General features: G+C 37.5%; 1 protein-coding gene across 2 annotated transcripts in view; it reads right to left on the reverse strand.

Annotated features, from left to right (window-relative positions):
- Window positions 1-16110, reverse strand: part of PCDH15 (protocadherin related 15) — a 1570906-nt gene that overhangs the window by 188613 nt on the left and 1366183 nt on the right. For both annotated transcript variants that reach the window (XM_056795634.1, XM_056795629.1), the window contains one exon: window positions 6080-6196. In XM_056795634.1, the coding sequence (XP_056651612.1) occupies window positions 6080-6196 (117 nt within the window). The remainder of the gene's footprint in view (window positions 1-6079; window positions 6197-16110) is intronic.

Consider the following 16110-nt stretch of genomic DNA (forward strand, 5'->3'; position numbering starts at 1 on the left):
TCATATTTTCAGTACTCCATATTGCCTCGTTGAGATTAGCCACATTATCTTACAGTTGGGGAAGTCCAAGAAAAGTGAAAAAAAAATTGCCCAGGACCTCAAAGGTAATGTCATTGAGTGAATATTGGAAGCTAGGTCCTTCATCCTCCAAACTCAGCACTTTCTTCTCTAAAATAAATGGTTTCTCCCTAGAATGCATTGGCTAAGAAGCCATAATGTCAATATCAAAGGTTTCCCAAGGGTTCCTTTCTTGACTCCTAACTCTTTAGTTTTTGACATCAAGTTGGTAAGGAAGACTTTTCTTGACAAAGGACCCAAGTAAGGTCAAATGAACTTCTTTTGCTCCCTTGAATTTTGGATGCAATAGTTCCCCACATTTATTTTCCCAGAAATACAAAAGTAGAACAGATAAGCCAGAGCTCCCCATTCACACAGATTTTTGCCATGATACCCCATGCACTTGAGTGCAGGGATTTTTTTCATGGATTATTTCCTACGTACCTGGCACACAGTAAATCAATCCAAATCATATTAGGCACCTAAGAAATGCCTGTTGATTTAATGACTTACACATAGTCAACCAACGTTTATGGGTTTTTTTTGTTTGTTTTTGTTTCTCACCCTTTGTATCCTCAGGGTTTAGCATGGTGCCTAGAACATAGTAAGTGCTCAGTAAATGCTAACTGACTGAATGACTGACTGACAGATATTACATATCAGTCACTGTGCTGGCAAAAATACAAATTCAAGATATTCCCTTTGCTTGAAGTATTTTCATTCCACTTGGAAATACTGGATTAGGATGTTTGTGTGTGTGTGCATGTGTATGTGTCATGTGTATGCATCTGTGTGTACATAATTACATGTGTGGACACATATAAATGTATGTATAAGTGCATACATGTGCATATATAAATGTGCAATGTGTTTATGTAAACACCCATATATCTATATTTTCATGATAATGCATACATCCAAGTATATATGTGGGTGCACAAAACATATGCATAGACGTTTATTGTGTGCACATGTGTGCATGTGTGTAATGTATATGCCTCTATGTGTACATAATCAATTACATGTGTGAACATACATGGGTTTATATATAAGTACATGCATGTGCAACACACTGAGTTTGTATGTAATGTGTTTATATCTATACCCATGTATATGTAATTTCATGAGAATGCACACATACAAATATATACATATAAGTTTATGGTGTGTGTACGTGTGTGTGTTCAGAAGATCAGAGACTGAAAGCTGGAAAGGCCCTTAGCAGTTAACAAGTTAGTCTCCCTCATTTCAGAGATGAGCTAAATGGAGACCCAGAGAAATGAAGTTATATTCCCAGGCAACGCTGCTAATAAATGACAGGGGTGAGTTTCAAATTTCAGCCCTTCGAGGCCAAATCCAATTTTTTTCTACTGCATCCTTGCAGAAAACTGAAAGAACACTATGCAAATCAGGACAATTTTTCTCTGGGACATGACTTATGAGCTGGTCCTTGAAGAATACTTTCTAATTCGACTGATCTTTACTATTTCAGTCTCATGCCTTCTACCTCTCCCTGTTTTCATATATTTTAAGCTATTAAACCAAGCTATGACAATGAAAAAGAATAAAACTCAAAGTCAAGAGACTTGAGTTCAAGTCCTGGATCTATCACTTCCTACCTGTGGGACTTTGGACAATTCATGTGACCTCTCTGAGCCTCAATTTTGCATCTGTGAAGTGGGAGCTCTTCTGGTGTTTTTGTTTTTCACCCTTTGTATCCCCAGGGTTTAGCACAGTGCCTAGAACATAGTAAGAACTCAGTAAATGCTAACTGACTGACTTACTGATACTACATGTCAGTCACTGTGCTTTGGGAGCACTAACATCCCTCCCAACTCTAGTTCTACACTCATATGGTTCTGAGTGCCAATGATCTCACCCTATTAGAGAGGAAGAATAGGAATCGTCATGTACTCAAACCACTGCAGATTCCCATCCCATCGCTCTGCTGTCCCTAACAATCAAGAGAAAGGAAGCAGGTGGGCATTATTACATTTACAGTTTTTATTCTGTCAAAATGTTCAGAGAAATATCTCTGGTGGGAAGGAATGAAAGGTTAAACTTTCCTCAATATCGAGGATGATCAGTCATTCACTGCATGTCTTTTGTGGACTAGAATGTCAACACTGTCACAAATGCAAGAAGGAAAAAAGGACCCTGTATCTCTGCACTGAGGGGGCTGGGGAGGACAGCTCATTCTCTAGAAATCACTCTACTTCCCTTTCGACCACTTTAGTTTCATGCAACATGAATTTTGGAAATCTTTGAGGTTCTACGTTATGGTTGAAAGTGAACCTGCCTCAGTTATGGACTTAGAAGATAAAATACTCTAGGACTTGGGGCCACTTATGGGATTGTAGGATTTCCTAGGATTTAGAGGGGAAAGGATACTTGGATATCATTGAGTATAAACTCTCATTGTATAGGAGAGGGCTCAGGGCCATAAAATTCCCCTGAGATGGAAGACAAGTAGGAAAGCCCTTCCAACTTTTCAAGGTTGCCCAACACACACACAGGGATAAACAATGACTGGATAACCACTCATCTGATATTATGTAAAAGGCATTTCTAATTAGGTGTGGGTTAGACTAGATGGTCCCTGATGGCCCTTCCAACTGTGACATTCTTTGATTTCCTGTTTGATCAATCACACATCACTTCAATTTCCTAAACATTATGGCTCTTTTTAAGACTAGATTCATAAGCTGTTTGATGTTCGGCAAGTCACTTTTCCAGGAATGATCTCTCTTCTCAAACTAAATCCAAGATCACTCAATCAAAAATAAATGATTAAGTATCCATTGGTGATAGATCCAATTAAATTGTCCCTGCTCTAAGAGAGCTTTCTATTACAGGAGACAAATATATTTATAAGTCAATATATATGTGTGTAATTTCAAGACTTTTTTGTGGTGAATCCCTGAAGGCAGAATAGATGGTCAGAGAAGGGAAGACAGAAAGCATCTCACTGAAGAGGAAAAGTCAATGAAAAGGTCCAGAGACAAGGTATCCTGTGAGAGAAGCTGTAAGAAGACCCATTTGGCTGGATCATAGAAGGAGTGAGTTAAAGGGTTTTATGGACAACAAAGCTATAAAAGTAGGCTTTTTTTCTCCTGCTTTTATCTTTTTAGACACATTTGTTGGCTTGTTGTCTCTCCCATTTGATTGTGATCTCCTTGAGGGCAGAGATTGTCCTTTTTAAACTCTGTATTCTGAGTACTTAGGATAATGCCTGACACATGGTATCAACTTAATAAATACTGTTTATTGACTGGCTGACACAGGGCCCTTATCCTGCCATCCAGAACTCATATTATCTCACCACCCAGCCTCAAGGAAATGTGAGATATCCAAAAGCTCACCAAATTACCTTGAGAGTCAACTCTTCAACAAGCAATTATTCAATTATTTTCTATGTTCCAGCCATTGTGAAGTAGATGATTCCTCCTTGTTGGCAGTCCTCAAGCAAAAACTAAAGAAACATCTTTTTTTCTCATAAAAATTTAATAGAGTATATTTTGGGGACAGAAGTAGTTTGGACTGCCTCAGTTCATACTTAGTAAATCAGGCCATTCCGATTTCATTCTGTATTATTTTACATTCACATCTTGAATTTACTAATGTAATTCCTCTGTCCTTTAGAACTTTTTACAACCTGATTAATTCCTTCTTAATTAAGAATATGAATCAGACTGTAAACAGTTCTAAATGGCAGAGGTTAAGTGACTTCTTCAAGGTGATATAGTTAGTAAACATCAGAGATGTCCTCTGACTCCAGGTAAGTGGCAAAGATAGAATTTGAAGTTAGTCTCTCTTGTTCCAAGATGCAGCACTCTTTCCTCTGTACCATGTGGCATGTAAAGATTATATTGTCTTTATTGTTATAAATTTACTTCAGAGAATTTTTAACTACCCTGTCAAAACACACTCCAAATTACAAATCATTTTCACTCAGGTCAGCAGCACGAGTTGCCTTGTTTTCTATTTGGTTGTCACAGTAGAAGTGACAGAATCCAAAGGCTATTCATTCCATTTCTAAGCTATTTCTATAAATAAATTGTATGCAGGTAGGTATGGCACAGAAAATTATATTTTTAAACTTTCCTGATTTTGTTCCTTTCCTCATTTTTTTTGTATTTGGCTTCATTATCTTTATTTTTATATAATGACAAGATGTTTGAAGATATAGGGGTCCAGAAAAGCTCATCTTATTCCCAGAACAGCTACTGATATTCTTGGACTTGGTTGAACTCCTTCTAGCTATACCATTTGGGTGCTTTGAGATTAAGAAAACATCTACAAGTCACTTTGAAATTCTACAGAAAGTAACTATTATCTTAACATGGTACCAGGAGCTACTGTTATCTCTCATTACAGAGGCAGTTAACAAACCATGATTAAGCACCTACTACTGGGCATTGCGAGGGATAAATAAGATGAAAGCAGTCTCTGCCTTAAGGAGCTTACAATCTACTAGTAGTTGATAGGAAGTCAGCCTGAAGAATGACACACTGATTGTTGGGTCCTGGGCAAAACACTTAACGTGCCAATGCTATAGGGGATTCTTGAAGTTTATAAATTGTGAAGAAGTTAAAGACTGCATTAGTGAGAGACCTTTCTCAGGTAGAAGTTCCTTACGTTAAGAAATTATACATCTGAAGTCTATTCCTTTATCTCATTAGGGAGGTTGTTTCTAAACTTAGCTAAAATTACAATAGCATTTGGGGTGAGGGTTGTGTATCTGCTTTCTAATAAGTGACTCAGGGCTTGCTGATTAGGCCCATATACATCTATTTAATAAAAGCACCAGTTGAGTAGAATGGGCTTCCTAGGACCAAGAGTACTTCTCAAAACAATCCACAACTCATAATGTTAGCACAGCTGGAAATCGTGATGCTTTTTTTAGTGATAGTGTCTCTGTGCATACTTAAGATGGAAGATGGACAGTAGTATAACAGACCAAGTGTCACATTTTGGGCCATTAGTACTAAATAGGGGAACGTTTCCTTTGGGGGAAAATATTTGGAGGCTTTAGTGGCCCACTAACTCAATATGAGTCAAAGGAGTGATATGATGCTTAAGAAAATCCAGTGTGCTGCTGGGGTGCTCTAAGTGAATAATAGTATCTATACTATATAGTATCTATATAGTCTATACTATCCTAGTAAGATCATGTCTATAAAATTGCAACTAGTTCTGAATTTCACAATTTTGGATGGACATTAATGAAATGGATATAACCAGAAAAGGGAAACTAGATTGATGAATTTGTGCCATTTGAAGATGGGCTGAAAGAAATTATTTTGTTTAAGCTGGAGAAGAGAAGGCTTAGTAGGGGCAGAATAGGTGTTTTCAAGTACTAGACTTGAAAGAGTATTTCAGGAAATATGTCTTAGTCTTCCTCTTAGACCCAGAAGGCATTCCTAGGAGAAATTGGTGGAAAGTTCAAAGAATTCAATTTAGACATGAGGTGAAACAAATAAAATAAAACAACTGCATAATAATCGGTGCTACCCAAAAGCATCTATGGAGAAAGTGACTTGCTAACCATTGGGAGTTTTCAAGCAAATACTGGGTGAGCAGTTCAGGGATGATTTAGAGAAATTCTTAATCAGGTATTAGTTGACTTTGATGACCCCGTAGAGACCTTCCCAATATGAAATTCTGTGATTCTGTCAATCAAACATAATAGCCTTTCTTAGAAATCCACAAGCTGGAACTTTTAGTCAATGGAAAAATCAAATAGATTTCTTCCTCCTATTCATACAATTCTTCTGTGTTATGTCTTAAGGAGTCAATTCTGAAACTTTCCAGTTCAGAGACAATAGGCAACATGAATTATCCTCAGAATAATCACCTGATTCACTGAGATCATGCATGGTAAAGATTGGCATCATATAAAATGTATGAGGAGAGGGTGATCAAAGCCCATACTCATCACCTTGGCTGTTCCATGGACATAGGGACACTTATTCAATATCATGGTTTTCCTGTGACAATTGAGAATGCCATCTCAACTTACCGGAGGATCAGCATCTGTAGCAAAAACAGTTGTGATCAGCGTGCCCTTGACTGCATCTGGAGCGACCATCCCTTTGTAGAGGGGCTTGGAAAACACAGGAGGAAAATCATTCATATCCTGTAAAACAAAATCTGTATTTCAGTCCAAACCAGGTTAGAGAGGAATTAACAATGGCTCCTCTAGCCTCTACCCATTCACTCTCTTTGGATTATAGAACCCATTTGCCACTGTCAGTCCCTCATACTCAATTCCATTATTCTCAAATCAGTTTGGTACCCAAGAGGATGGGGTCAGATTCCCCATACAATTTTAATGTGTGAGATAGCTACAGAAGGCAATTCAGCTTCTGAACATAGTCTGTCATCCAGGAAAATAAAGCATCAAGAAGCTCTTGACAGAAACTTTTTTAAGTTCTTTCAGGAACATGGCTTAAAAGTCCTAAGCCATTAAAGGACTTTGAACATCTTCTGCTAAGAAGTGCAAAGTTAGGAGACAGGTAATTAAAAGCAAAAACATCAACAACTGGCAAAAATCTCTTCCACATCTCTTTGGTTGACAAAAGAGATTGTTTTAATCCAGTGGTTAAAAAAGTCATTGTGAGAGCCAAAGAAAAAGAAATAGTCATTGATCAGTCTATTAATTAGCAGGTGCCTAATAATCATTTCTTATGTTTTATGCTCTGTACTAGGCACTGAAGATACCAAAGAAACAGAGAAAACTATCCCTGCCCACAAGGAATATACATTTGAATGGAAGAGAGAACACATACAGAGTTAGATATATATATAAGATACATCTATATTCAGTCAGTCAATTAACAGGCATTTATCAAATACTTCTTATGTGGCTTAAGGCTAAGTGATGGGAAATCAAAAAGAAGCAGGAAACTATCCCTAGCCCTCAAGGTGCTTTATATTCTAAATAGGGAAAAAATATATTAATTTAAAAAGATACTACCTGGGGGCAGCTAGGTGGTTCAATGGATTGAGAGCCAAATCTAGAGACAGGAGGTCCTAAGTTTGAATCTGGCCCCAGACATTCCCTACCTGTATGATCCTGGGCAAGTCATATAACCCCCTATTGTCTAGTCCTCACCATCCTGTTCTGCCTAGGAACCAATGATCACTCCACACTACTTAGTCTAACAAAAACAGGAATGTCTACACCCATACTAAAGGATTAAGTATTTAGGAGTATGGCCTATGACAGACTAGTGCTAGAAAATGACAAATCAGAAACAACTGACAGACCCCTGGGCTGTCCTAAGTCAAGCTTAAGCTACCACTGGTACATGTAAGATGCAGGAAAGTGGTGTAAAAACTATCTATATATTTCGCGTCACTTCTTTTCTCCTGCCTCTTTGGTGGCAGAGAGATGGCTGGTGGCAGCATGCTGAGCGTTTCAGCATCTTGGGTGGCAGATGCTATCATTCAGGTTTAGCGGTAAGTTTTCCTTGATACCATACTGGAGGAAGTCTAGTAACCTAGTTCAGGTGAGGCATCTTTCCTGAGCTCTATTGGAGTTTAGGCTGATTCTTTCTACTTTACCTTCCAAACACTATCCACTTAGAAGCCTCTAATCATATTCAGAACCTCATGGTGGAGGTCTTTGAACTTCCCCTGGCACAGGCCAGGCAGGAGAAATCCTACACCTTTTCCCTCTCCTTTCTCCTTAATTTCTTCCCTCTATGTTAATTAAACCACCACAAATTAAAAAAAAAAAACTGACTTGGGAATTTTATTTGGGATATTCCCTGGCGACCAAAAATAATTTAGATTAGATCACAACCCTAAAATTATCATTACATGCGGAACATTTAGGCAGCTAGGGAACTGAGAAAAGCCTTTTAGAGAGGGTAGCTTTCAGTTGAAATATTGAGTATTGAAGAAAGCTAAAGATTATGAGTTGAAGAGAGAGAGTTTTTCTGGTATAGGAGACTGAAAATATGCAGACATGCTTGATGGAAACTTATGATACCACTTGTTAGCCCTGCTCTACAGGGGATTCATATTCAGGTCTATGCACTAGACCACTCTGCTTCTGAGGCTCCTTGCATAGTCTATGATTCTAGAATCTCATTTAATAATGGATATATTGGTTTATAATTAGAATACACTTTATTATTCCCAAGTGGCACGTGAAGAAAATGAGGTCCTAGAGGGTATATACTTTTAGTGTCAAAAATCAGACACTGAATCTCACGTTACTGACATCTAAACTCTTATCCAACTACATGGACTCTCCATTATTGTCTGACCCTTTCAAGTTAGGAATAAAAAAGAGTCTTAGACTATTCAACAAAAAAGTGACATTCTCTAGCAAATTGTTGTTAGTATTCATAGTTTCCTGTGCCCCATTGTTGGAAGCTCATCATTAGATTAAGGTTACTTTGACCCAAGGATAATATTAATTGTTCATCAAGGCCTTTGGATTCACCTTTTCTCACTTGGTGTTAGACTGGTTATTCTACAGAGTCTTTGTATTGGTTCTGATAAAAACAATTTCCTGGAGAATACAAAGAGAGGAAACACTTAATGAAGTGGCTATAAACCCATTTCCACAAAGGGGTCAGTGCGATTATCTACTCTATTCCAAACAAATCTCTCTTTTGTGCTTAAGGTGCACTAAATTGTTAAAAAAGCAAATCAGAGGAAACCCACACATTTTGATAAGGATGAGAAAGCCAGAGTTCTAGATAAAACTCTGGAATTGCAAAAAGTAATCGCTTCCCCTTGCCCTTACAATTATTTTGAGCAGAGCCAATGTAATGTAGAAGATAGATAGTCTCAAAGCCAGGAAGATATTGGTTCAAATTAAAGCTCTTCTTCATACTTTGTGAGCCAGAACAAGTTATGTAACCTTTCAGTGTTGCACAAAACTCTTTATGATCTTCCCAACCATTAAAGCAAGGGAGAAAATATTCAAATTGACTGAGTTTGGGACTCTGAAGGTCTTTATAAGTGTGGGTGATGTTGCCATTATGGTGGGTCGGATTTTATGGACTTTGAAATTCCTTCAAATGTTAAGAACCTGGGATTATACAAAGCAGGGAATATGAGTGTCACCCAGAACACAGGGATTCATGAGCACGAGACTTCTCACCACTTCTACTGAATCCCAGAATCATTGATGTTGACAGGGACTTCAGTGACCATGCTCTTCAACCCAGGCCTGAAAAACAAATTCTGATTTTTTCTCATTCCTAAAATGGTCATCAAGGGGGCAGTTTGGTGGCTCAGTGGATTGAGAGCCAGGTCTAGAGATGGGAGGTCTGAGATTCAAATCTGGTCTTAGACATTGCCTAGTTGGGTGACCCTGGGCAAGTCACTTGACCCCATTGCCTAACCCTTACCACTCTTCTGCCTTGGAGACAATATACAGTATTGACTCCAAGATGGAAGGTAAGGGTTTAAAAAAATGGTCATCAAGCCTTTGTAATGTGAACTCCAATGGGGAGAAATGAACTTCCTGTCAAGATAGCCCCCTTCATTCTAAAGAAATTTAAATTGTGAGGAAATATTTTCAAATTTCAAGCTAAATTTGCCTCTTTACAACTCCTAACAAGTCACTTTTCTCCATTTCTATCTCTTAGACACTTGTACATAGTCATCACATCCTTCTTTCAAGTATAAAAAATGTCCAGTTCCTTCAAATATTATTGTTATGTTCTGTACTCAAGGCCCTTCGACTTTCTTGGGGCCTCCATCTTTGTGGTCATTTTCAGTCTTTTATAATCTGGGCATTGTATATGCATGCATATATATATATATATGTGTGTGTGTGTATCTATGTATGTGTGTGCGTATACTACACATATTCACATGTACATGTGTACACGGTACATTTATGTGCACTCATGTACATACAGTTATGTATGTATATATACACATATACACTTATACTTATCTGTGCATATGGATATAGGTACAGGTAAGCAATGCATACATATTGTGTTGTAGGCACATACAGGTATATACACATATACACATGTATACCCAATACATATATTCATATATACCCATATATTCACATGTATGTATATATGTGAATTTATAAACACTTATCTGAGAAGTAGTTCATAGCTTCACATGATAACTAATAGGATTCCTGACCCAAAAGGCAAAGAATCCCTGCTCTTCTTCACCAATGTCCTTCTTAAATGATGGTGCCAGAACTGAGCACATTCCATGTGGGGTCTAACCTGTAATCAGCCCAGTGAATTAATTCCTTATTCCCAGAGATTGCACTTCTTGTCATGTACCCCATATCTAACATCTATACCCAACCATGGGCAGGTAGGAAGAGGAGCAAGGGGCCCTAACACAAGGAACCAAATTTGATGCCACAAGTCCATTCAATAAGCATTTATTAAGTTCCTACTATATGCACCAGGCACTAAACTCTGGTGGGATGAAGGCGATGGTTTCCATGTGATTCTGGCTGACCACAACTTATTATGGTGGGAGAATATCACTGTATCTGAAGAAAGTATATTGATATATAGAAATCCAGGATCCATAAGAGAGAATCCCTAGTGGAATGGATATTGATGAATATTCATGAAGGGAAAAAAGTCTTTATTTATCATCAGATTATTCTGTAGCTCCATGGTCAGAAAAATAAAAGAGAGGAGGGTTTGAGCAGTAACTAATCACCTCTTCTCAAAAGTTTGGAGTTGTAATAAGGTGGGGGTTAAATTTCACAGACACTTTCTGGAATTCTCTCTGTTTCAAAAGCAGGGCATCTAATAACTTCTTGTCTTGCTTTCATGATGATTTCATTCTTCAAAAAGTAAACAAGCATCAAAAGAGGATTCCAATTCAGTTCCAATTCCCACTGAGGGAAAGTCTAAACTGTGTTGAGGAATTATGGGAACGTTGTGGGGAAATCATCAGTCCTTTCTAGATCATGGAGAGAAAGGCAGGAACAGTTTGATATGGACTTTGGGAAAACAGATGGAGAGGGATAAGAGGAGGGATCAGGAGGATGGAACGAACTAAAATTGTGCAGGAAGAAGGCAACCCAGAGGTTATAGTGGACGCTGAAGACTGAAATTCTGAAAAAAAAAAATAAGAGAAACTTGATAGTTTAACATAATACTAATTACAGCTGAATCTGAACTCTGAGTATTTCAAGGCCCCACTTTTAGAAAATGGGATTTTTTGAATAAAAAGAGAACAAATTTGGGGCCATCAATTTAGCTACTAGAATGGATCAACTGTTTCAATCTTTTGGAACAACAGGGATGAGAGTCTCAGAGCATAGACAGTAATTGTATAAACTACTATGTTTATCATTGGAGGGAAAATCCACAATGATGAGGTCACAGAAATCCTACATCATTGAAACAGTGTAAGAAGAGCTGCCTCCCTCCCTGTCTGTGGAGGAGGAAAGTTTCTCTGGATTCAACTCAACTGAGTGCACAATGGACTTAAAAATACAATTCCACCACATTGGTAGATTATTCACCAATCTAAGGCTATAAATAGTGGGAACTCATTAAAAGATGGGCTTTGGCCTCTGTATTTTCTGTACTTGACAAGATGAGTTAGTCATTCAGCACTGTTATTGTAGCCATATTTTTCTTTTACGACACTCTGAGCAGTAACTCCTTATGGGGTTGTGATCCTTGATTGGTGTTAAGATGTCCAGTAAGTTGTTCATCTTTCTTCTGGAATACATTTTTTCAGACAAGAGAAAGTGACTAGATAGCAATGGTGCCTGAGTGGAACCCACATCATTTTTTGACTGTAGGCTAGGAATATCTGGAGGAAGTGACCAGGAAAACATTTTTGTGTAAATAATTTTCTTGGATGCAGCGAGCAATAGAGAAGCTGTTCTCCCTGTATCTGTTTTTGTCCTTTGTCCCACTAGAGGGTAATGCTATCAATTAGAAGAAAAACAAATAGCAGTTGAAAAAATCCTCTCTTCCCTCTCTGATGAGATCATACTATGGCTCTAACCAAGCCAACTTCCAAATGCCCAGCAAAAACCATCAGGTATATTTTATTTGGACCATGTATCCATGTGTACTGAAATCTCTTGTAGAAAACCTGTGGTGGTTTCCTTAAAAAAACAAAAACAAGCAAACAAAAAGCTCAAATTGTTAAGTTTTTAACTATTTAATTTCCACAAATCATAGGACTTTAGATTTCACCAAATTCTACATTTTTTTAAAAAAACCCTTACCTTCCATCTTGGAGTCAATACTGTGTATTGGCTCCAAGGCAGAAGAGTGAGTGGTAAGGGCTAGGCAATGGGGGTCAAGGGACTTGCCCAGGGTCACACAGCTGGGAAGTGTCTGAGTCCAGATTTGAACCTAGGACCTCCCGTCTCTAGGCTTGGCTCTCCATTCACTGAGCTACCCAGCTGCCTCCCCCCCATAATTCTATATTTTTGAAGTTTTTATGATTCAGTGAGGATGAGTAACTTCTCCAATATCACACAGATTTTAAAAAAATAGGAATTAAAACTCTAGTCAGAGAATTGTGGTTATCTTACTTGAGGTTGTATAACTATTCCATTATATTGGCAGAGCTGTACCTAGGAATGAATAAAAGTAAATGGAATGAAATACAGCTTCAGTTAAGCAGGGTGGGGAAGAAAGAAGTCAAAAGAACTGGGATACTGACATGAGTCCAGTTGTGCAAATTGAAGTGAGGGAACAGGAAGATGGGACAAAACAAGTCTAGCCCCCAGAAGGCTAAAGGAAAACCTTATTCTCCCAGACCTAGTTAGTGATCATGGAAAGAAAAATGAACCAGAAGACATAGGCTTTATTTGTTTTCCATAACTAAACTCGAAGATAAATCCTGCCACTCATTCATCTTTGGAAAGTCTAGTCTAAAGCTGCCAGATGTTTTAATTCAACCTTTAGAAGAGAGAAAAATGCAATAGCCTATGATGTGTTAAAATTAAATAAATTGAAGTTTTACATAGAAATATGGCAGATTTAGCATAATAGTCTGGTAGAAAGTTATTGAGAGATGATTTATTCTGGATATGAGAGGCAACCAGAGAGTTGTAAACTATCTGAAAAAAATATGGTTATGTGTATTTTCATGAAAAACTTTCTTGGAGATACCAGATTATTTCCTCCAATTAAAAAAAATGATGACTTTTTGGGACCATTTCATTTCCCAATGAATGTATTCCCCAATACAACTTTCCCTTGTAACACAGAAGTCAAACAAATTTATATATATATATATATATATATATATATATATATATGTTTTATTTACCCCTCTACTGAGAGGTTGGGTTTTCTGCACATTGTTGAATATAAAGTGTTCTGACTGTTACCAGGTGAGCTCATCTCCTTATTGTACCTCTGTTTATTATTAATGTATCCCGAAACTGAAATATATGGGCAAAGTGAAGCTGTGATAGTGTGAGATTTTAATTAGGTAGAGGTGGTTGTGTAGTGTATGATTGAAAATCTGTTACACTAAAAAGAACTACATATCCCAAGAGCCCATTGACTTCCTGTCATTACGTACTTCCTATAGACAGAGGATAAAGGGAGTGGGCTTTGGAGGCTCCCTCTCTCTAATGTAGAATCAGCATTGATGGTGGTGAGTGGAGATGACTAAAACATGGCTAACCAGTCATGGGCACGTGGTGTTTGTTTTGTATCTTCCTTATTCCTTGATTTCTAATGATCATTAATAAATCTCTTAAAATATAATATTATTATTGAGATTTAATTTTAACTTTTACAGTAGACCAATCCTACTCTGACTCTTTGGGACATACAGATAATAGATAGGTTCTTTATGTTTACTCTAAAGAAGCAGCATAGTATATTGGGAAACTCTGGGCAGATCATACCAACATAGACCTTGTGACTGTCTCTTCTTCCTCTTCAGAATAGGATGATAATATGAGATATCATCCCACAAGGCTCTGAGGATCAGATGAGATCAAGTTTGTACTGCCCTATCTATAGAAATGTTATTTTGATTCTTTGACACTCAAAGGCCTATGAATCCTCAGGTGTCTACACTGACTTCCTGACAAATGTAATTTCACAGGATGATAGATCTTAGTTAGAATACTCCCAATAAATATATTTTTCTCTTCCTTTTCTTTTAGCACTTAAAAATATGCATAGATAGATAAGTGTACATATATATGAAAAATATATATATATATATACTATTAGGCTTACTAGCCATGTGATAAGTAATTTAACCTCAATGAGGTATTTATTAGTTTGCTTTTTAATTTTTTTAAGTGAAAGTCAACATATCTGTACCACCTTCCTCAGTTTCTCTTCAGGCTCAGATCATGTAAGTTCAGGCAAAGGCTTTGTAAACCTTAAGGTGAAACAAAAATGATAGCTGTTGTTATCATTAAAGCCCATTGTAATTATTCTAAGGTTGCTCTGTTCTCTAGCTCGGTCTCCTGTTCAGTTGTCAGTGGCTCAGCTTTCTATCTGGCCTATGTTTTTCTCCTTCCTTCTCTTCTTTCTTCTTTTCTTCTGCTGCTGAACTAAGAAAAAAAATCTCTCCCATTTCCGCATCCACAACCATGTATATTTTTTTGAGGGTATGGGATACTTTTCATTTCTGTATTTTTATCTCTAGGAAGACTGGCACAAAGTAGGAGCTCAATGAGTAGTTTTTGAGTTGTTAGGCGAATTTCCCCATGAAACATTTGGAATCAGAGTGAGAAGGGGAACATGGGAAGACATCAAGAGCTGCTATAAGGCATGTATGCAGAAGGGCTAGTTTTAGATTTAGTCACTCAGAAACACTCAAAGGCCTATGAATCCTCAGGTGTCCATACTGACTCCCTGCCAAATGTAATTTCACATGGTGATAGATTCTAGCTGGAATATTCCCACCAAAAAGTATTTTCCTTTCTTTTTCTTTTTCTCTTGGCACTTAAAAATATTTTTCTTCTATCTTCCTTCTTGGGATAAGAAAGTTACAACTTTTGCTTGAATTTTATTTTCTTCCTTCTCTCTAGGGAAAATAAATTTTATTTCAAATACAGAATCATAGAATAATAGAACTACCAAGGTGATTCTGAGGTACTCCTTCCTATTCCTCTGTCTTCCCCAGATCCTCTTAGATTTGTGGTGAACAAAACTGACATGGCACATTAATAATGGGCTGACCAATGCTAAGCATAGTTAAGGGATCAATGCTCTGTTCCTGAAGGTGATAATTCTTTTAATGTAGATAGAGAGTAGCGTATTGGTTGCTTGCAACAGTGCTTTATTGATTCCCATTTGGGTTTCCACTACCTTAGTTTCACATGCCTCTTAGATTTGTCTCAGCTTTTTCTCCTATCCTGTATTTGCCTTATCTTCCCCCCCCCCCCCGATAATAATAAGGAGGCAACAGGAAAAATAAATGGAATTCTGGGTTTGGAGAAGAAGGATATCCATTCAAATCCCAACTGAGATCTTTATTAGAGGATTGGCTTTGGCCACATACCTCTATATGCCTTAATCAACACTTTATTTTCACAATCTCCCCATTGAACAAGGGTGAGAGGACTTCTCTACAATGATAAATCTGAGGTTCTACTTGTAGCCATAAGTCTTTACTTTTTATTCATAACAAATTTCAATTAAATCTATAAAAATTAAAGTAGGTGTGAATAAGTTTTACATCAATTTGAAAGGCTCCTGGGGCCTTTGGAATCAATCAACGAACCTGATCAATAGCTTGGCTGTCTATTAGTGTTCAGTTGTTTCAATCCTATCTGACTCTTCACCATCCTATTTGGGTTCTTTTGGCAAAGATCTTGGAATGGTTTGCCTTTTCCTTCTTCAGCTCATTTCACAAATGAAGAAACCAGCAAACAGAGTCAAGAGTCACAAATCAAGAGTCACATAGCTAGTAAGTTTCTAAGACCAGATTTGAATACAGGAATAGGATTCTTCCTGGCTCTAGGTGCAGAATTCTATCTGTGGCCCCTAGCTGTACTTATCTTGTATTTAGATGAAGAGAATTAAAGTTAAAATAAAGAGAATTAAGCTGTGTAGGAAGGGCTATGTATAACATGGTAAGCCG

The sequence above is a fragment of the Monodelphis domestica genome, chromosome 1, assembly GCF_027887165.1.
Source record: "Monodelphis domestica isolate mMonDom1 chromosome 1, mMonDom1.pri, whole genome shotgun sequence".
Classification (NCBI taxonomy): domain Eukaryota; kingdom Metazoa; phylum Chordata; class Mammalia; order Didelphimorphia; family Didelphidae; genus Monodelphis; species Monodelphis domestica.